This window comes from Colletotrichum lupini, chromosome 9 (assembly GCF_023278565.1).
Source record: "Colletotrichum lupini chromosome 9, complete sequence".
Classification (NCBI taxonomy): Eukaryota; Fungi; Ascomycota; class Sordariomycetes; order Glomerellales; family Glomerellaceae; genus Colletotrichum; species Colletotrichum lupini.
This window is the reverse complement of record NC_064682.1, coordinates 2375700-2398264: the sequence shown is the minus strand read 5'-3', so window position 1 is coordinate 2398264 and position 22565 is coordinate 2375700. Positions and strand designations below refer to the sequence as shown.

Sequence of the window (22565 nt, the reverse complement as noted above, 5' to 3'; positions counted from 1 at the left end):
GTTAACGAAGTTAAGCCCTCTTTTTTATAAAATCGTATATTTTAAGGAAATTATTAAAGATACTTATTTATTACTCGTACGCAGTAGGGTTAAATACTTTAAAGATCTTATCTTTTGCGGCCTCTCGGTACCCTATTTTATATCTTTTAAGTAGTCTTTTTCGTAGCTTAATTATAGTTAAGTAATTATCGCTTACTAGCGATCCCTTTTATTACTTAGTTAATTTCTCATTACGGGCCGGCTACAGAAAAGTCGTTTAGTAAAAAAGCTACTCGGGGCGATAATAAAAGGCTAGTTACTTAAGCGGTTCCGTTAATTAACGTAGTTTAATATAATAAACGTCGACCTCTCGTAAATAATAAAGGGCTATAATTACTTAATTCCGTACGGTATTCGAGAATCGCCTCTTTTTTTTTTTTTTTTATAAAGTTAATTAGTACGAATCTCTTATCCCGTGTAGTATTAAAAGGTCGTCTTTTTTACGTAGCGAGATACTTTATTAATTTATAATAATAGAATTTAATTACTAATTAGTATTAGTATCCTTATTATAGGGTAGTTAGTTCGAACCGTAGTTAATAAAGAGATTAATTAAACTATATAAATATTTACGTAATAAGTATAAAAAGGAGGTTCTAACTATAGGTTAGGCTAGCTATAATAATCGTAAATAGGGCCCCTAATTGGCCCCTGAGCAGTCGGCTATATGCCGCGGTCGAATTAGACTTCTAATCCGATACTATAGGAGCGCTACCGAAGCAGCCTACTAGGAAACGAAAAGTGATCAGGCTTTCTAGGCTATTACTACGGGCGCACGCCACCGTCTAACTAAAATAAGCAATAATATATAGGCAATATATACTAACACGCCCGTAATAATCAGTAAGCGGCGCCAAAATGAGGGGTCCGACGATAAACCTAAGAATATAGACTATAACATAGAAAGAGCCCAGAGCCTTACTACTCCCTTCTAGCCAAAAGGTCTCTAGGACTTGCGGGACGCTAGGTACTAGCATCATCGAGACAAGGAATCTGAACTTTGGTCAGTCTACCGAACAGCCTACCTTTTGGCATTAAATAGTTCTTTAACAAGAGATATACGTGAGATATTCGCAGTATGCTGCTAGGCCCATAATGGGCCATTTCCGTAATCTAGGCCATAATTGTGGGTTGTTACTTGTTAATACTTGCTGGTCTTCATGCTACTTTAAAGTAAAGTAAAGAAGATCCTAAGACTTAGAGTCGCTAGTAGGGGAGTTGTCCGATATAGTAGATAGGAGCCTAGTGTGCCGATTCAGAAGCATAAGGTGCTACCTCGATTACCTAAAATCCTCTAGCGGGCAATCGCTCTATTTGTTTACTAATAATAGGGGCGAGCACTTTACCTAATATCGCAACTATGCAGAGCTAATAGAACACCACGCCCGGGTTTCTTACGGCTTTTGTATAACGAGACGTCCCTGCTAATATAACATACTACCTTATATAGATATATACTGGGATAAACTGCGCCGCACCAACCGTCTTAAACGGCCCAGCCTGCTACTTTAATAATAATATCTATCTTAAGATCGGAGTATTAGTAGTATATATAATGGAAAAGCTATTAATTATGCAGTATACGGTAAGAGTACAAACGTAAGCACACCTACCTATATATGAACCACAAGGCAGTCTAATAGGCTATTTTCTAAGGCTATCGCTCACGCAACACAACAGAAATGAGGGGTCGACACGTTTCCCGAGCAAGAAACGATAAGCCATAATTGATTTTAGTCCCGGAAAAAGCATTCCTAGCGGCGTCCGAAAGTAACACGCTCTTCCCCGAGTCACCAACCTACCGTAAATAAAAACAGGGCCCTCTAATAGCGATTTCTGTGGTTCCCAAAGCCGGAACAACGGCTAAGCTAGACGCGAAGCTCCGGTAGGTCCTAATTCTTCTATATCTTACACCTTTTATACTAACGTAATAAAGAATCATCCTAGTTCCTGGCGTAGGAACGTCGCCCCCGGTAGAGGACTAGGGGTTTCTTAAAGGGGTCTGGAGCGAGGAGCTTTTAATCGACGGTAACCATATTAATATCTCCGGGCATTATCCGACTGTTAGCAATAAGACCAGATTCAGCGTTCAGTAACTAATAGATACTAGAAACGAACTAAGCAAAGTCCTAGACAAGCTAGTAAAAGAAAGCCCGGTGGGCACTAATTCTTCGAGCGATATCTCTCGTGTCTTTTTGTTAGTATCCCTATAATAGGGTAGTTAGTTCGAACCGTAGTTAACGAAGAGATTAATTAAACTATATAAATATCTACGTATAAGTATAAAAAGGAGGTTCTAACTATAGGTTAGGCTAGCTATAATAATCGTAAATAGGGCCCCTAATTAGCCCCTATATAGTCGGCTATATGCCGCGGTTAAATTAGACTTCTAATTTAATACTAACTTTCTCTTTTTTTTATTAATTTAACCGCTACGGTTAGAGGTATAATTCGACCTCGGGCCCGTTTACTAAGTCGTCTCCTTTTCCCCCTTTTTTTTACTCTTTTCGTATAACCTATCCCTCTATTCGTATAGTAACTTTTCCACTACTTACGAATTACTCTAATCCCTTATTTAGTACTACTTTTATAAAAGCGTCTACGAGGTTATTTTTATTATTAATCTAACGGATCTCGAGTATCTCGCGCCTTTCGTACGATTACTTAAGGGCTATAATATCGATTATAAGCCTCTTTTCCTTCGTTATTCCTAATTTAACGAGGTATTCGTATAGTAAGTAGGAATCGGTATAAATAATCGTTAGAATAGGTAAAAGGCTAATTTAATTAGTAATTTTCTTTAGCGTTATTAAAATCGTATAGGAGAGGTTAACGCCGTTAACTATACCGTAGACCTCCGATACTAATATACTTCTTATTACCCGCTTATTTTTAGTTAATAAGTAGTAAATTATATTACCGTATATAGTAAATTCGCTCTTATTTATACTCTCGTTAGCTAGGATAATAATATACCCTAATTATAAAGTAAGGTCGTTATTATTCGTAAATAACTTATTAATAAAGACGTAGAGCTTACTAGTTATAAGGTCGATCGGGTAGTAGACGAGACCTCGATCGAGATTCGTTTACTACTACTTAAGCCGCTTATTAAGTACCTTAACGTCTCGTTTAGTTAGATTTATAGCCTACGCTACCTTAATATAATTAAAAGTTACCTCGGGCTAATAAATACTTATAATATATACCCCTCGCGCGAGCTTAGCTTTATACCGCTTCTTAATATTAGTTACGTTCGGATCGACGAGGTTAATTTTCTCGCCCTACCCCTTTTATTAAAAAACGACGGTTTCCCTTTTAATTATAAAAATCCCGCTGTTAAATATTAGGAGGGTATTTATTATAAGGACCTTTTTTAGTTTCGTTACGAAGCCCGCTTTCTAAAGCTCCTTATCCTCTTTCTTTATAAAGTTAATATTAGATAGGCCTAATATATCGTCGGTCTATATTTTAATAATCCTAAATTAGTCGCCTTCGTATTCCGCGATTAGTAAGTACGGGTCGTATATAGAGGTAATTATTAATAGTTAATTAATATAAAAATCGTAGTAAGTAGCTTACTAATAGGTACCCGATTCTGCGAGCCTATATAGTGGCTTAAGTACTTTAATAATCGTACTTTCTAAGTACTTACTAGCTATTTCCTTCGGTAGATAGCCTAGGATTTTCTTTATAAGCCCTATAGCCGATTAAGTATATACCTAGGTAATATTATAGCTCTAAATCTCGTATCCCTTCTTCCGTAGCGATGCTATTAGTGCTATTATTAATCGTTAGCTATAGCGCTATATAATAAGCGATTATATAAGTAGCGTCGCCTTTTTAACGTTACCGTACCCTTAAATTACGTATCTAGACTTCTCGTACGGCTAGGGTGTTCTTTTCCCTTTAATCTTACGAACTATTTATAATTTAAATATGCGGAGGTTTATATGTTTTTCTAAGTCGTATAGGATAAATCGATAGACCCCTCGATTACGAAAAGTGTCTACTTCGATAAGATCTAATCCTTTATACGGCTTTTTAATAGTTATAATTATGCCTTCTTTACGTAGTTTAACCGCTAGCTCGAAATCGGCTTTTTGTTTTACTATATAAAAGGTATTAATTACCTCGTCGCTAGTAATTAATTGCCGCGTTAGGGCTTACTATTATAGTCTTCTGCGACGTCTCGCTAGTAGTATTAGTACCCTTTTAGCAATTTCCTCTTCCTCGTCGTCTATTAGTACTACTACGACGATTTCGTTAAGGATAATTTCCTATACTTCTACCGCGGGTTATATAGTTTCCCCTAGCTCTTCTTTTTCTTATAGGTTAGAAATTACCTCGTTAGGATCTATATAGTACGGTCCGACTACTATAATTAATACTTTGAGAGGCTAGTTACGATCTCTCGCGACTATATAAGAGCGCTCGTCGACGGAAATTAACTTATATAGCCTAGCCTATTATTAAATAATTTCGCGCTATACTCGTATATCCGAATTTAGTAGTATATCTAAATTATCCCCTATATCGGGCTTATTATATATAATAATTACCTCGTTAACTTACTTTCTTATACTTACCTCGCGCAGTGCCCGTATTACTTTTTTAACTACTCGGGCTCGTTAGCTTACGCTTAGTAACGGTAATAAAGCTAAGGTCGTTCTTAGATATGCTCTAAATACTAATAGCGTTAATATAAGTCCGTTAGGCCCCATAGTGTCGTTATAGTATTTAAGTACTATCTAGAGGTATTCGTCGTTAGTAGAATCCGGATTTTCCTTTTTAATAATTCTAAACGCCCTTTTTAACTATTAATATGCCCTTTCTACCTTTTTAATATTATAGTACGCTTTAATAGGTACGACTTTTAGCTATATACCGTAAGCCGTCGTATTATCCCTAAATTTTACTAACTTAAAGCTAATACTAGCGTCGGTTCTAATACCGTCTAGCGGTCCTTAGTATATATCGATCTAGCTTTATTATAGGGCTACCCACACTATCTTTACTTATAAATCCCGGAGGAATTGCCCTACTTAGAAAGATATAGCTACGTCGATTATATATAGTACTAGCCGACTATTTAAGTAGAAGATATCGACGACGATTTCCTAGTTAAAGTTAAGCTTATTACGCAATTTAAACTTAAATCTACGTAGGCTCTGCGCATTTATTTAGTATTAATAATATACTTTCGTTAACTACTCTAGCGCCCCTATTTCGATATTATTATTACCTAATTACTTTAAGAGGTTATATAGCCTCGTAACTAACGGGTACCCGAATCTCTAGTATAGTTTTCTAAGCTCACTTTCCGTTAAGTAATTAATCGACTTCGTATCGTTAGTAAGCTTTATAAACGCATGCCCCTATCGTCGTTCGACTATCTCGAAATGCTTATTACTAGAGATTCTATTCCTTATATTATCGAATATAATACCTAGTCGATCTATGTCTTTTAGATATAGGAGAAATAGGGTATTAACGGGTAAAATATAGAAAGTTATCGTTCCGAAGTATATTTTTACTTTTATTATACTTAGGGCGACGATTTCCTTACCTAGGCCGAAACTAATCCTCGTAATACTTATTATTAACGTATTAAGCGTTACTAATACGATCTTTTATAGCGCCTAGAATTACCCTTTTCTTTTGGTTAACTATTACGATACTCTAGTATTTAGGATAATCCTATAGAAATTGTCTAAGCCGTACTTTTCGCTCGCGTAAAATACCTATACAAGCTTAGTATTTAAGGGATCTAGGTAGTATAAAAAGGACCCTTTTAACTACCCCTAGATTTGCTTAGTACTATATTCCTTTTCTCTAAATATCGAGAGAGATAGCGTCTTTTCCTTAATCATTAAGAAAATAGGCTTTAGCCCTATTAGATTCGCCCTTTCGGCCGCCTCTATATCCGTTATCTAAGGGACCTTCCCTTATTATCCGTAGATAAAAGCCTATTTATTAAGAGCTTCTACTACCCTCTATTCGTTTAGCCTTATATATCCTCTAGAGGCTAACGGGGCGAAAAAAGAGTAGTTAATATCGTCGATTTTGTCGTAATCTAATTCGTTAGTATAGGGAGTAAGATCTTCCTTATTTTCCGAATCTTTTATAGGGGGTATATACTTTAGGCCGCTATTTTAGCTACTATTACTAAGTTCCGTGCCCCCAGATCTACCCTTATATATAATAAAGAATTAGTTAAACTAACGAGGGCTAGTTTTGCCGTCTACTACCCTCGACTTTTTATACTATTCGTACGATTTAGTACGCTCCTCTTTAAAATAGTTACTTAACTAATATCTATCCTTTTTATAAATATAGTATTACTTCTTCTATTACCCTGCCCGTAAGTTAAATCTCTACCTATTCGACGAATCTAGGCCTCTTTATTAGCGATTACCGTATTTAGCCTCTTTTTTTTTCTTATTATACGTTCGATCGACCTAATATTATTAATAAGGGCCGTCGTATACTTAGAAATAGGTTTAGTACAGTATTCTTATTTTAATATTAAAACTAGATCTTAGCCTCGAATAGAGCGTCTCATAGTCTTTAGGTACTTAGTATAGTATTATTTTTACTTTTAGTATATGCTAGACTACGGTATAAAGATATTTAACTTTCCGCTCGTTTATCCCCTCCTTTAGCTAAGTTTTTATTAGCTTATTAATTCGATCGATAAGCTTTTTAAGGATCTTTATTTACGATTTACCCTCTATTATCCTAGCTATAAATACAAAAGAAATCGCTCGTAGCTTAGATAGGAGCTCTAGGTTCCTATCGTAAGTCTCGAAGCGGCTTCGGATTACGTTAATTATGCTAAAAAAGTCGTTTCGATCGAGATTATATACCGCTTCGTAGTAGTAATTAGAGGCTTTGCTTATGAGTACGATATTAATTACCAAATAGTACTAGTATTCCCTAATTCTAACTTTTTCGTAGTAATCGTAAAATATCGTTAGGGTTTCTTATAAGACCTTATACTTCCCCCTAGAGTATAATTTCTCTTTTAAGAAGATCTTTTTAAGGTCTATAAATTGCCTCGTATTTGTTACTAGATTTTTAATATTTATATACGATCCCTGCGTCGCTACGTACTATTAGTAACTTCGGGTCGTCTACCTCCTTTCTTATTAGCCGATCGGTACTAAATTTCGTATTAGTAGCGGTAACGAGTTATAGATCGAAATAGGCGGAATTATTAATTATCGTACTTCTAGTACTATATTTTACCCCGGTATATCCTTTTATAACGATAGATTTCTATTAGTAATTATAGGGAGGAAATCTAGGTCGTTTACCCTTTTTTTAAATTCGTTAAAACGATTATACGCTCTGTCAACCTGTGCTTAGTTCTATAATACGAATTCCTCTTTTATAATTATCGTTATTAGTATTTTATATAGCTCTTACGATTATAATTACGCTAGTAATACCCCTCGCCCGTAGAGGAATCTATTAACTACTTTTACGATTCCTAGGCTTATGCTCGCGAACTATTCGTCTAGCTAGTAGCTAAGGTCGTTTGCGATCTCGTAAAATAGGGGTTACCCTTATAGCCCCTTTTTTTTATAAATCTTAGTTAAATAGATTAATACCGCGTTAATTTACTTACCGTTAAGCTAATCTACGATTCTATATATTTACGTCCCCTAATAGTCCGGGTTAATATTTACTTATTTATAAAGGATTGGGATTCTATCTAGGATCGGGTTTCGTCCTCTTCTTCTTTACCCTAACTCACTAAGGGTCGTGCTCTAGCTTATACCTATATTAGTAGTCGCTAGCGTATTTAATCTTAATAGGGATATATTTAATCTGCGCGCTAGTCGTAATAAATCCGTACTTTTACTACTTAACGAATTTATTAAAGTTTAAGAAATTCCCGCTTTTTCTCGCTATTTTACTACTACTCTCGTTTTTACTATTTTTAGCGATTATTATTACCCTTCTAAATCGCTAACTATTATACTTACTAGGATCCTTCTTTTCGTTTAGTATAAAAGGGTAGGTTTTAGTAGTTCTTTTTAATAATAGTAGCGGTAGACGTTTATATTACCGTAAAAAGATATAGTAATTATCCCGGGATCTTTACTAGTTATCGCTATCCCGTATACTTCTAGCCTCCTAAGCCTCGTGCTCTCTATAATCTCTAAATAGCTTCCTTAGTTAATTTCTTAAAATTAGTAATCTCGCGCTAAGAGCTAATATAAAAAAGAAGCCCTTTAGCGGCTTTCTAAAGGATTCTTTTTTTTTTCCCTTAGATCCTCGTCTTTTTAGCCTTTTCTTAGGCTAATAATAACTCTAGCGGGAGGTCGTAGGACTACTTTAGGGTAGCCGCCTTCTTCCTAGGTTAATATTTAAGATCCGTAATACTCTTAACTCGATACTATTAGGACCTCTAAATCCCCTCTTTTCTTATTAAACCGTCCTTTATATTATATTCCTAAGTAATACCCGGGGGGTAGTTAAGGGAGCTACGAAGAGGTTATTTAGATCGCGGGCTTAAGGTCGTACTTATAAGATCCTCGTAGTAATAGACTTTTTTATATACTATAAATCTCTTAGCTTAATAACTCCTATAAAGTTACTTTCGCTACTAAGTAAGAATATTTACGTTTAGAGATCCCCTTTTTCGATCGCGCGGTGCTCTTTTATATTATATTATTAAGCTCGTTCGTTATGCTAATTAATTAAGTAGGTAGTCGTTACGTAGGTATTTCTTTTTACTAATTTAACTAGTTAATTTCTAATCGCAGGCCGGCTATAGAAAAGTTGTTTAGTAAAAAAGCTACTCGGGGCGACGGTAAAAGGCTAGTTACTTAAGCAGTTCTATTAATTAACGTAGTTTAACGTAATAGACGTCGACCTCTCGTAAATAGTAAAGGGCTACGATTACTTAATTCCGTACGGTATTCGAGAATCGCCTCCTTTTTCGTCTATTTTTATAAGGTTAATTAGTACGAATCTCCTATTCCGTACGGTATTAAGAGGTTATCTCTTCTACGTAATAAGATACCTTACCGATCTATAATAATAGAATTTAATTACTAATTAGTATTAGTATCCTTATAATAAGGTAGTTAGTTCGAACCGTAGTTAACGAAGAGATTAATTAAATTATATAAATATCTACGTAGTAAGTATAAAAAAGAGGTTCTAACCGTAGGTTAGGCTAGCTATAATAATTATAAATAGGGCCCCTAATTAGCCCCTGCGCAGTCGGCTATATGCCGCGGTCGAATTAGACTTCTAATCCGACACTTTTGCTAATACTTAATATTTCGCACAGATACCCATCATCTTCGTGACGCATAGCTTAGGTGGTATTGCATTGAAACATGTCAGCCATTCCGGTTTCTTTCCTACTTTATGATTGTGTGGAATATCACTGATAGGAAGTCACCAATAGGCTTTATCACGACTAAGTCATAGAGTTGAAAGCAGTGGACCGAACACAATTAGTCTCGTGACCGGTATTGTCTTTGTGGGTTGCCCGCATGGTGTTGATCCGAGTCATCGTGAGACACTCAAGAACAATTGCTCCTACCTGCTTCGACAATGTCTCCAAGGCAGGTCGATCCGGAAGTTCCTAGAGATGAGGAATTGGGAAGAGAACATCTTGCACGTCAACAATATGTTCACTAGCTGCCAGTTCAGCTTCCCTATCCTTAGTATCTACGAAGGTCGGCCTACCATCAAGAGATCCTTCATTCACAACAAACAACAGACTGTAAAGCCCCGAAGACTTTCGAATTTGTGGCTCTCTCACTAATTGTTTGACAGATCGTCAACTCACAGCTGGCCAGAACGGACGCTACTATTGAGAAGCTAGTCGGCATAGATGCAGATCATTTTCAGGCTTGTTATCTTCTTGAGTGCGGAACTCCGAATTGGGAAGTCCGGGCATGGCTCCGTCAAAGGATCAAGGCAGTCGTTCGGGCTAACGAAACTACTACGGGATGTACGATTGGCTAAAAATGTCTTTTCACCATGGTAACTTACTGACTATCAGCTCTACAGCACAGCTTTCATCCAATGTTCTAATCCAAAGTCCACGGAATAGTATTGGAGCGGGGCAGAAACCCTCTGTATATGCCCTGCAGCAAGGTGATTACATGACCCATTATTTTTCACCTGTATTCTGGCTTACAGATCATAGCCTTTGGCGCAACATCCTTAGATGACGACGCTACGACCCAGGTATCACTGCCGACACCGGATCCGCCGAGCATGGAGTCAATTTTCCGTGGGTTTTCTAGGTCGACCGTGGAACTCGCGCTTCCTTGTCATATGATGGAGCAATTATCCCTGAATAGAGACTTCCTCGGCCGCGTAGACATCATGGACAAGATTGATGCCGCGTTATTACCAGCCAGCACAAGGAGCAACTCACCGGCAACACAAAGCCAAACACCAACCATAGCAGCGGTTTTCGGTGTAGCCGGCCTTGGGAAGACTCAGCTTGCATCGCAATATGTATCCACCCGCAAGCAGAATTTCGATGCCATCTTCTGGATATGTGCTGAAAGTGCCGAGAAGCTGGAACTTGGCTTTTGTAAGATAGCCACTCGAATTCGCCTTGTCCCGGAGAACGAGCCCAGCAACCCGACATCAGCCAAAGAACTTATCCACTCATGGCTCGCTAAACCAACTTGGACAATTGGCGGTAAAGATGATCACGTCTTGTCCCCCAAATGGCTCTTGGTATTCGACAACGCAGAAGACCCTCAAATTCTGGACGATTATATTGATGTAGACGGGCCGGGGTCGATCCTCGTAACGTCGAGAAACCCTCTAGCTTGTGATCTTCCTGGTAATGTTGTCCCAATACCGCTGCCTCCTTTCTCGGAGGAGGAATCCCTGGAGTTCTTGAAAAAGACTTCCAAAGGCTTGATCAGGTCCCCCAAAGATCACAATACCGGACGCCAGCTACATCATCAACTTGATGGGCTTCCTCTCGCTCTAGCTCAAATGGCGGGCATCGCGAAGCAACAGTTTCTTTCATTCTCTGTCCTTAAGCAGCGATTGGACGATCATACTGATCGTGGAAATCTTTTCGAGGTCCAAATCAACAAGAACTCTCGCGGCAATCTTTCGTCCTTGTTCACGATGGATGGCTTAGGTGCTGAGCCACAACTCCTTGCTGCCATCATTTCTTGCTTCCACCCTGATCACATTGAAGGGTCCATCTTCGATCACCTGTCCTCAGATGATATTTTTGGGGGGCACTCACCAATGAAACGCAACGACTACTTCAGGGCAAGAGCGACGCTCCTTTATGCTTCAATCATCCGAGAGAACAACGATTGCACCGCGACACACCTATCGATGCATCGAGTACCTCAACAGGTTATCAGAGCCAATTTATCCAAGAATCCAGAACAATTATCCAAGGTTTTCTCCATCGCGGTAAAACTTATCCGCAGCACATGGCCGATGTTACCATTTGAGCAAAGGCATGCGAGGAGACAGGGGCCTGTGTCACGGGAATTGCTCAGTGATCATGTCAATTCTTTGCATTACATGTACGAAACAGAGAAGTCTCTTCTCATGCCTCGAGTTGAATCTTTTGAAGACACCGAGTTTGACCTCGGCACAATTCTGCAAGAAACAGCCTGGTACGTCTTCAAAGGGGTTGGGGAAGCTCTAGTCTTATTCGTTACTTTCCAAAGTCTTTGATGTTTATGAGCTCACGAATATCAATTTAGGTGGCTATACGAGCGCGGCAACTTCCTCAAAGCGCGTGAAACAGCTGCAAAGATACTTCTGTTGTGCGACAAGTACGAGGGTGTGGAGAGATGGCTCGATCTATCTGCTCTTGTGTACGACGTCATGGGATGCGTTGCGAATGGGACTAATCGCCCTGAAGAATCGGAGAAGTTTAACTCTAAGCAGCTGATAATCCGAAAGGAGATCTCCGGCAAAACGGGTAAGGAAAACTTCCAACTAGGATACGCATTCAATCAGATGGGATGTTCCTTGATGATGTTCAAGAAGTTTGAAGAAGGTGGTCAAATGTTCCGGCAAGCATTGGACATCTGGCATAGGGTGCCAGGGTATCGGAAAGGTCTAGCTTTGATGGAATACGCCAACTTTGGTATGAGTCTATGGCTTCAAGGGAGAATAGGCGAAGCTGCTGAGGTCCTTGAGGAAGGACAAAGAGAAAGCGAAGAAGGCCTTGGGAGATTGAGCATGGCCTCATTCAGGTAACGCCAATTGACTCCAGAAATTCTCAACTTTTCAAAGGTTCTCTAACAGATTATTGCAGGCCAGGCAGAGTACTACACGCACTTGGAAACGTTCGACTCAGCCAAGGCCGCATGGAAGAAAGCGAGCAATTCCACAAGGATGCCCTCAAGACGTATCAGGGAGCTGTCGGCAGCAAGTATCATCGAACGGCCGACATGTGCTACAAGCTAGCACAACACTCTGTTCGGCGGGGTGATAGGGTTTCACTTAATATTGCCATGTAAGAGACATTTGACGCCTGGGCTTCTGGTGCTGATTCAAATGTGAAATAACCAGGACATTAGTTGATCAAGCTCTTGTTACCTATGATGCCAACGAAGGCGTACATGTGCCCGAGATCGCGCGGGCCACCTTCATGAAAGCAAAGATTCTCTACAAGATGAATCTTCTTGATTATCAAAATGAGGACACATCGCATGAGGAAGACATAGAGTTACTAGAGAAGGCTCACCTGATGTATAGGCAGCTTGTTCCGTCAACGCGGATACTGCCAGGGGCATTACGAGAGTCCCATTTTGAGGATTTGGTAACATTCTGGTCTAGACAGTGCCTTCCTCGTGTGCTATTTCCGCTTTCACTTCCAACGCAGACTAGTTTGCTAGAATAGATGGAGTCTTTCTCTACCAGAACAGCGCAAACATTGCCAAACTCCAGGTTTCCTTCGCCAAGAGACTCAGTACCCCTTTAACCTATTACTGAGCGAAGGTCTATATCATTTGGCTTGCTACAGATCAGCTAAGTGGCCGCTGACAGATGAATACCTAATGCGTTCCTTTGACACGATGTGAATTAACAGAGTTGAAGCTGTCAAATCATTAGGTGCATGAGTGATCAGAGTGGTCAAGATCACAAGATCAGCTATATTATAGTAGCCTCAACCGTCAAAGGTCTTCAATCACTTAGCCAGCCTTCATTCCCATTTCATCGAATTCCTAGTAATATTTTTAGCTAGCACTATCCTGATGAGTCAGGAACATGCAATATTTTAACGCCATTTCAGATCGTCGGCCGAATTCCAAGCTGAAAAATCCATCGACGCAGAGCCCTATTGATGTTAATACATGGTACTTATAATGAGTATCTCCGTGAGGCTTTAATTTACTAATCGTGTTCCTTCCAAAGATAACTAGACAGGATTGAGAGAACCTGCTAAGGCATAGATCGTAGAATCATATTTTCGAATACCCTGCGGATGACGCTGACTCCGTGTGTCGGCGATGTATTAAGTCCTAGTCTTAGTTGAAATCGCACGACCATGATCATCTCTCTGGAGACTTGACTGAACTCTTATGCAATGCAAAAGTTCCCATCGTCTTCCATGCCTGCCGAGATTATTGTTAACTGATCTATCGTAGTTCAACAGCAATGGCGCTGCCGCACTTGTGGTTTTACTCTGGCCACATCCCCCGTTGCAGATTTGTTGCATCGTTGATACATCCAATCTTACCACGTAGAGTAACCCTTGGATTGGAAGATCCTGAAATTCTCTGCGCATCCTGGTATATTATGTGACCTATCCTCTTGATATACTTAATGTCAACTACAATTCGACTCGGTGAACACTCCCATGCTATGCAATCGATTTTTGAGACTTCGACCGGTCATTGAAAGATGCTAGGATATCACCAGCATCATTTGGAGATATCCAGACGTCTCTGTTGAATTTCAAAAAGGTTTTATGGGCTTGTTGAGGGCACAAGCATTCTTGCGTACTTGTTAGGTAGTCCCAAAGGGTTACTTACGTGCCATGCTTTTGCGACATTTCTATCACACAAAGGAGAGAGCATTCTAGAATGGAGAGGGTGTCAGGGTGTAATTCTTAGAAGACTTCCGAATTAATCATGTCTTCTAGTACTTAAACTCTAACTTCGTCGAACGGACGTAATTATGACTGCATCACACGCTTTCTGATATTATAGCAGGATTAGTCCTCCTCAACGTCCCCCCCAGGTTGTGTGATAGTGTTTGGCCAGTGGCTGCAGAATCTCTCGCTCCACGTCCTCTTGGAAAGAACTTGCAGTTGTTGTGAGAGAAATTGCCCCAGTTTCCCGGACCACTTCACATCTCAAGCATGCTTCTACTACTGTCTGATAAGCCAGACTGACTTCGTCCTGCAAGACTTTCTGCTCCAAAATCGTCATGGCGGTATCATAATCCTTTGCATCTTCGCTGATCTCCCCGATATCTTCCACGACCACGCTGCTATACATCTCCTTTGTTCTTAATCGAGACAATCTCATCCCCATCGCTAACTCAATCAACGCAAAACCCAGCCGAATTAGCAACGGTTCCCTCAGGGATTTCCAGATTACAGCTGGCTTCTCTGTTGCTTTTCCCCGGCAATTTGGTGCTAAGATAGTCCGTGTCACGAAAATTTCGAGGTCCCTGGGTCCATGCTCCTTGATTGAGAAATTCTTCCATGTCCACCATCTTTCAATCCAGGACGTTGACCAAAATTGCACAATGGCCAGCGCAAGCCTCTGGGCAATATCGTGGCGACTTTGGCGGGACAAAAGCCAGTCTTCAGTTTCTGGAAGCTTCTCATCAAGAGATATGACTTGATCGTCAGGCACTCCTGGTTCCATGAGGCGTGCTGCAAAATGTCTGTCCCCGTACCCAAGTGTACCAATTGTTTGATACGATCTCCGGGTGTTTCCGACATTCCCATGTAGACTTTTCACCAGTTTGCACATATCGCCAATCACGTAGTCCTTAGATTCTGAAAGCGGACGGTAGAACATGATTGGAAGTGTGCGGGTAATTCGTTTTCGGTGATATTCGCTGCTTTTACTCTTTTGACTGGATCGAGACCATGGTGTCTTGATATTATCCTGGCTTCTGTATTGTCAGCCTCAGATAGATATTATAGGTAATACAAAGCTTCTTACCTTGGAGTTCTACTGAAATCCGTCTGTTGAGGTGTTCCAGGAGCTATGTTTTGTTCCTTTCTGTCGGATTGCCCCTCAATTTCGTCACCAACATGGAAATACACTTGGTAATTGGTGTCCCCATTGATGTTGAGATCCACTCCGTGTCCCCTGCTACATTTGCAACGGTAGCTATCTTCTAGAATTCGTGAGAATTCGTTTATGTGCGTTGGAAGTACGCATCTTGGTCTCGTCATGTTGAGGATCTGTCGTGTTCGACCTGAAGTCCAAGATTTCTGTTCAATCGTGATTCGAGGCTGTTCGAAAGCCTGTACAAGCTGCTGTAGATCCTTGTTGTGTTCCTTGAGTTTTTCAAATGATTTTTGAAATTCCGAGTGCGGCATGTTTATTCTCATCTGACGAAAGTGATGCTTCATCCGACTCCGACGTGTGCCTGGAATTGTCTAGCCAACTGTTAGATTTGCCATGATGATTGATGTACATAAATCTGGGCTCACAAGATCTGCTTGGCCGCTCTCAAGTTGGCTACGTAAACTAATCATTGTCTTTTCGATCTGCTTCAGGACAGACTCTAGCAACTCAAGTTCCCTTGTACCAAGACGCTTCCGCAGTCTGGTTCGAAAGGATAGATTTTGCCAAGATGAGGTGCCGAGTAGTCTGATCTCCATATTGTTCAAGTTATCGCCGATACCTTCCTCATTTTGTTGAACAAGCTGTCTTGCACAGCGTTCGTAGATAATCTGCTGAACGTCAAGTTTAAGCAGAAATAATTCGCGGTCATCGCCGTCCTTAGCCGCGTTGTAACCTTTGACAAGATTAGCAATAATTGGCCACAGCCCGAGGACTAATCCAACGGCCTCGATGCCCGACATTTTGCACTCGAGTTGTGAGATAGTGAGTGTTAAAGACCGTACACAAGAAGGGCGATATGAAGAGGAAGATATATTACCGTAGTATTTGTTGGTATCACGTTCTCCAAAGTAATCCAGGGCGAAAGAGCCTTGTCGGCCGCATCTTGGTTGAACCTACGAATGGGCTAGCGCTCTACACCCACACCTACTTCCTTACCATCAGTAAGGCATTTTATGCCGATGATGTAGGGTGGGGTACATTCGTCACAAAGTCTAGTCCTAAGGCAGTTTCTGAGGTTAGGTCAGACCCCGTCGCTGCGGCTCGCCGCTCACTATAATGTAGGCAGTCATGCCCCTCTTCTGCAAGTCTCCTCACTTCCGTCACCGAACAGGATGGATCAGGTGATAGTGGTGATCCTCATGCCAACTCGACACGCTCTGCATCAGACTACTCCTTGTTGCACAGCATGCTTACTGCATCCAATCTGCAACTTTCGTAGGCTCCGCACGCCCGGATGGTGACAATGATAATGCATTTATTGGTCAAGCCTCAGCCGGCTTTAACAGTACCGTATACCCCATTCTGTACTTGAAAAGCACGGTACTTTCCATTCGCAGGCTGTAAGCATTCCGCCTCGCACAATCCCATCCAGTCCTGTGCTGCGTCCCAAGGCACACTGCTTAGCGTGTTTACTGCGTTTGCCTCTCTTCTCACGAAAGAGGGCCGGCAGAGTGTTGCCCCATAATCTGAAGGTCGGTCTATACGACTCCTTTCGGTGATCTTTTCCAAGATCTTTCCAACTTCAATGCTTCGTTCGCCATGAAATTGACCTCTGTACTAACCTGGACTCTCCCTGGCTGTAGTTCACGGCCACATGATGTATCCTCGTTTCTCATCGACAGTGTATGCTACCATACGTCCTGGCAATGACCAGAAGGCAGCTTTCGGCGAAACCGCTCTGATAGCAGCCAAGTTCGAAGAATGTTGCGAAACTCTACAAATTATCTGTACGATTTGCGAAAATCTGAAGAGCAACCACCCTGATATTGAACTTAATGTCGCTGGTCAAGTTTTGACAGCATTCAGAACCTGGGGCCATGACATCGGGGCATCCAACTACAGTTTGGACCGAAGTCTCCGGTTGAATCAAAGGCTTCGTAATCAGGTCGTTGTGCTATTGAACGTCTTTCAAGATGAACTGAAGCAAGGTAATTACCACTCACTGCGCCGACCTCGGGCTTGTTTGCATCTGACCCCTGTTTTTGACTGACAATAATGGCATGTAGACATTGAAGCGCTTCAACATGGAACCTATCAATGGAACGACATAGATTTATCGGATCCTCTTTTTGACGATGCAATGGGCACAGCAAGCCCACTGCAACAGACCGAAAGCACACGCATAGCTGCTGAAATCCAAGAGGTCTTCCTGTGTGCGGAGGATTCACTGGATCAGCTTAAGTCTCTCAATCCTGCCTTGAGAGAAGCTTATCCAGAAGACCTAGATGACGTCCCTGGCAATCCGAATGCTCCCAACGACCTGCTGAATAACCCATTGCGCGAACATATAGAGTTGACTAGATCAATGTTTCCCGGCGCATCAGAAGTCTTGATTGAAAGGCTTGGACGGGCCAACTGGAGACGACAACAGTCCCTGCGTATTATGCGGGAGAGACTGACCAACGATTCGAGTATCAATGCCAGGACCTCAAGACCGGGTTCCCGGCAGGGCCTTCGGCGCGGTATCGCTGTTGATGCTATCAGTTTCCAGCATCCAAAGCCCTCGATTCCTCGAATTGAAGAGATTCCAGAAAGAACACACAAACACGGCTCTATCTCTGCGTCTGACAATAGCTGTTCAACACGTACAGAGACTTCCGTTGCACCGTCCCGGCTCCCTCATCCCCACTTCCCTCGTACGGCATCCTCCACTTCAGATACGCAGTCCACAGTTCATAAGGCAGATCCATCGCCTTTTGTTGAGGGCTTCCAGCATCGAGAAGTACCACTACCGCCCAGATCCTTGGATGGTCAGCCATTCACCTGTCCGTATTGTTGTTTCGAGGTCAATCTATACGAAGAGTTAAGAACCCCTGAAGACTGGGAAGCTCATGTATTTGAAGACTTACTGGCTTATTTCTGCACCTTTGATCAATGCGATTGGAGTCGCAAAACATACGGTGCGCGTGACGAGTGGTATCAACACGAGCTACGACACCATCTCATACCTCAAGTTTGGGGCTGCGAGTCTTGTCAGAAAGAATTTCAAACCAAACCACAACTAGCACAGCACTTATTTGAGTCACACTCGTTTGAGTTCTCGCCGGAAGAGGCGACTCAAATTGTGTCATTCTTGAGGCCGATCCACTCCCGAAAGTCCTTCTCGAGAGAAAGATGCCCACTGTGTCTGTCTCCGTTGGTGCCGGCACAGATGAAGGAGCACATAGCGGTGCACTTGGAGCAATTAGCTTTGACAGTTATTTATGGGGAGGGGTTTACGGAAGAACATGATAGCGATGATTTTATGTTACAAAGCGGTAATAACAACATGTCCGAAAGAGGAATGAAACTACGGATGCTGCACGCCTTTGCTGAAGAGCAAAGCGCACAGTTGGGACAGCGCCCGTACCCGGCCGAGAATATAGACGAAACCGAGGGTGATGATGTCTCAGTCGAGAGTGAACCAGTATCGGGCTTCCCTGTTGAAGCAGATAGTGGATTGCTCGTCCCCTCGGGTGCTTCGGAAGGACAGGAGGTAACAAGTCTTGGCACTTGTCCGAGCCGCCCTACAGAATATGCTTCAAGCCGATTCCACCGCCGAACTCGATCTAACACAGACTCGATGCGAAGATTTCCAATTGTCCAAACAAGGGCCTTTCCCAAAGATGAAAGTTTCAAAGGCCGCGAAAAAGAGTTGGTCAATCTCTACAAGATTTTGTCAGAACCTGGCCGGGTTTATGTTCTGAGTGCCGTTGGTGGCATGGGGAAGACAGCTCTAGCCGCTGAGTTCACCTACCGATACGAGCAGTCTTTCGAGTACATCTTCTGGGTTCAGGCTGAGACCCAAGTGGGTGCTTCGGAAACCTTCAACCAAATTGCTCTTGAACTAGGCTTAGCAGCACTAGGCAATGATTCAGAGGAGCTTACGAAAGTTGGGCGTGAGTTCCTGGAAAATACCGAGAAGCGATGGTTGATGGTTTTTGACAATGTGGAAAATTGGGATAGTATTGACGGGTTCACGCCAACAAAGACATCAGCGACAGCAGGAAGTATTCTGATCACCACGAGATGCCAAGGCTTTACGGCACCATCAAGGCCAATCAACTACTATCGCAAGACACTCGAAGAAATGTCGATAGACGAAGGAAGGGAACTTTTGCTTCACGGGCTTCCCCTGGATCTTCGCCCATCCACTTACTCCCTGAGAGATCCCGAGTACAAAGCCGCGGGAGATCTGGCAACACTAGCCGGCTTGCCATTGGTAATTGTTCTGATCACTGGGTACATGAAGGCAATGAACTGTAAGCCGTCTGAGTTTGTCAGCTACTGGGATTCTTGGTGGATGGACAACAACCCGGGCTCTGGTCTAGAAGACGGAATAAGCACCAACGGAAAGCTTGACACCATCATGAAAATTTCCACGGAAGATCTAAGCAGCGATGCCAATAAGGTTCTCCGTATTATGTCTTTCTTAGACAGTGACGGGGTTCCAAAAGACCTTCTACTCATTGAGAAAGGTCAAAGTGGGCCATCCTATCTACAAGCCTTCAGGTACGAGATTCAAGTGACGTTTCGGCCCATTGACTAATCATTCGTCAGGATCGAGAAAATTTTGAACCAGTTGATATCCAAGCATTTCATTTCTGAGAAGACCCAAAACAACAAGAAGATGTACATCGTTCACCGATCTGTGCAAATCAGAATCTCCCGAGAGCTTCACAAGAAGACTCGACAAGCTGAAGAGCTGTTCCAACTAACTGTCGAGTTGGTTCGTCGACGGCTCCCGCGGCTTTCTTTGGACTTTCCAGACCCGCACAACTGGAGTCATTTCAAGGAATACTTGCCACATGTTGCGACCCTTCAGGAGTTTTATTCCGATCCGGGTACGATCATCGCTTTGACACCTTTCATCGAACTTGCCGAGTTGTTCAAAGACGGCGGAGTGTTCCTGTGGCAAAGGCTCCTCCGAAGTGACGCCATGCGACTCTTGTTGGCCGCAGAGAGAATCCTCGACCAATTGGAAACGAATCACGACGAGCTAAGAAATGAGATCCATGTCACAATGAACCACTTGCTCCAATATCTTGGTATTTCCCGTCGCAAGGAAATTAGTGAGCGGGCAAAGAAGATACTGGACTTCAACCAAAATCGTGCAAGGCAGCTGGAAGCTTCAGGCAAGCTCAGCGATGTGGACAGGATCCGAGTCATCAACGCTTTCGCGGACTACGCCAACTCATTGCTCCAGGGCAACGACTTCAAAGCTGCCGAGTCGATCTACAAAGGCTGTCATGAACGACTGCTTACCATCACCTCTGAAGAATCGGATCCCTTCTCCTTTGCAAAGCTTGCCCATCACATGGCTTATTGTAGTATGTATCGGCACGATTTCGGGGAAGCCATCCTGCTTGCCGAGAGGGCTATTCGACTCATGCAAGTATTTGGCGACAAGTTGCTTGTTCTGCGATTTCAGTTCGACCTTGCCTGCATCGTGCTGCAGAGTGGCGACTTGAAGGGCTCCCTAGACCAGCATGAGATTATCCTAGCTGAGAGGATCAGGCTTCAGGGTAAAGACAGCTACTTCACTTTACAAAGTCAGTATGCTGTGGGTGCATTGTATTCCTATCTTGAAAGATGGAACGACGCCGAGTAAGTTAATTCAGTGTAATTGAAATCTCGTCCTGACTAATAGATTGCCAGGTGGCAGGTCAACAACGCCTTGCAGAAAGCTGAAGGTAAGCCGGGGAAAAGTGTCTGGTCAGATGCTGCGACCGCGAGAGCCAAGTTCCATCTATCCCAAATATTGAAAGCGCGGAATGGTGGCAAGATGTCAAAGGATGCAGAAAAGCTAGCCCAAGAAGGGAAGGACGTGTTATCAAAGCTACTTGTGTATGATGACATCTCTGGAGTCGAGGAGGAAGATACACTAGCACTGTTCGATCATTTGCAGCCGGTCTTCGGAGGACGTTGGACGGGAATGAGTCTTTTGAAGTACGTATCCTAGCCAAGAACAACTAGTTTTTGGCGTGGCGAAGATGTCGCGTTACCAAACTCTTCTCGTTCTCGGTCTTGGATTCTTGACGAGGTGGTGAAGCAAATAGGCATGTCACCAAACTACAGAATGCGCATACTGGGAGTGAGCTGGCTCGTGTTTGTGGACAAAGGTGGCAATCAAGTCACCTAATTGACAGGACATTACGCAAAAAAAAAGTACATAACCAAAGTCCAAGTTATAGACTCAGAGTTTGGTTGCTCTCAAGTAAGTGTTATTGAGTACCTGAGAGGTACATGCACTGCACCAACAAATGCTTACTCACGTTAGCATTGTCAAGACAACACTGAGTAATGCAGGCTGACAGCTCCCAAAGCAAATGCTCACTTCAGGCCTCCTGTTCGCCGAGGAGGGCAAGGTGCGCGGTCATGTAGTCATGTAGGTGCTGCAAAGTTCCTCTGCCTGCAGCCCCTTGAAATCAGCCTCGGAAATCTATCCAGCCCTCTCCACGGTCCATGTCGACAAGACCGCCTCGCCAGGGCGACATGTGACTATGGATTCGCCAACAGCGAGGTTGGTTCTAGCCGCGCCGTGTGGCATCCGCAATGCCAAGCCGGCGATGAGTGACCTTGCACCAAGGTTTTGCTCCATCCTCTGTCCTTCAGATGGATCCCCATCTAAAGGCTCTAGTGGGTCGGAGATGTCAATGTCAGGATAACCGATCGCACGCAGTGTGCGCATCAGTCTAGACGCAGCCCATCATGCGTTTCTCTTCTGCAGCTTGGCTCCCGGCCACTTTTCTCGTCCATCAGGTACGCCCTACGGAAGCAAATTCGGCCTAAGGAAGAGCTACATGTGTAATGAAGACTTTCGCGAGTAGCGACTTGCAAACTTCTTTAGTAATGTTAGTGATCGATTCTTGTCAAAAGGTAGATTTTACCAGACTAGGCGAAAAGTCAGACCATGCCCATCAGGGGTGCCCCTTGAACGCGCTCTCATTCTTGCTCCAACTTGAGACGAACCGATTGCCACATGCGAAGTAACTCGGTCTGTTCCGAAGAAAGAAGGCGCCAAGTCATTTCCCACGATGCAAAGGGACTCTTGCAAGTTGCGGACCCCCCATGTCTAGCCCTCGGTTAGACAAATGCAACCCCAGGGCTGAAAACCTCCCTTGTCTAGCGTTGCCACTAGTCTACGCTGAGATGATCCTCCGGTAGAGGACCTTGCCTGGACTCCACGATGCCGAAGGCCGGATTGGACGGATGGATCAGATAACGAGGGTGGTGGGGTAGCAGAGCGGATCTGAT

At 42.7% G+C, this 22565-nt stretch overlaps 3 protein-coding genes across 3 annotated transcripts; 2 read left to right on the top strand and 1 right to left on the bottom strand.

The window, feature by feature from the left end:
* Positions 1-9398: 9398 nt before the first annotated feature.
* CLUP02_16597 (tetratricopeptide repeat domain-containing protein) lies at positions 9399-13128 on the top strand (the record flags this gene model as incomplete). The annotated part of the gene is made up of 10 exons (XM_049295515.1): positions 9399-9413; positions 9470-9790; positions 9844-10021; positions 10081-10167; positions 10220-11678; positions 11769-12266; positions 12329-12529; positions 12586-12835; positions 12904-12985; positions 13106-13128. 10 exons carry the CDS (start codon positions 9399-9401, stop codon positions 13126-13128), a joined length of 3114 nt encoding a protein of 1037 aa, XP_049152662.1.
* Positions 13129-13879: 751 nt separating this feature from the next.
* Positions 13880-16069, bottom strand: CLUP02_16596 (uncharacterized protein; the record flags this gene model as incomplete). The annotated part of the gene is made up of 6 exons (XM_049295514.1): positions 13880-13992; positions 14052-14073; positions 14212-14322; positions 14415-15144; positions 15198-15640; positions 15695-16069. 6 exons carry the CDS (start codon positions 16067-16069, stop codon positions 13880-13882), a joined length of 1794 nt encoding a protein of 597 aa, XP_049152661.1.
* Positions 16070-16397: 328 nt separating this feature from the next.
* Positions 16398-22138, top strand: CLUP02_16595 (uncharacterized protein; the record flags this gene model as incomplete). The annotated part of the gene is made up of 12 exons (XM_049295513.1): positions 16398-16450; positions 16496-16669; positions 16734-16780; positions 16913-17257; positions 17336-19820; positions 19869-20915; positions 20967-21257; positions 21285-21430; positions 21497-21583; positions 21651-21696; positions 21727-21947; positions 22008-22138. The coding sequence occupies 12 exons, from the start codon at positions 16398-16400 to the stop codon at positions 22136-22138; spliced, it is 5073 nt and encodes a 1690-aa protein (XP_049152660.1).
* Positions 22139-22565: the final 427 nt, after the last annotated feature.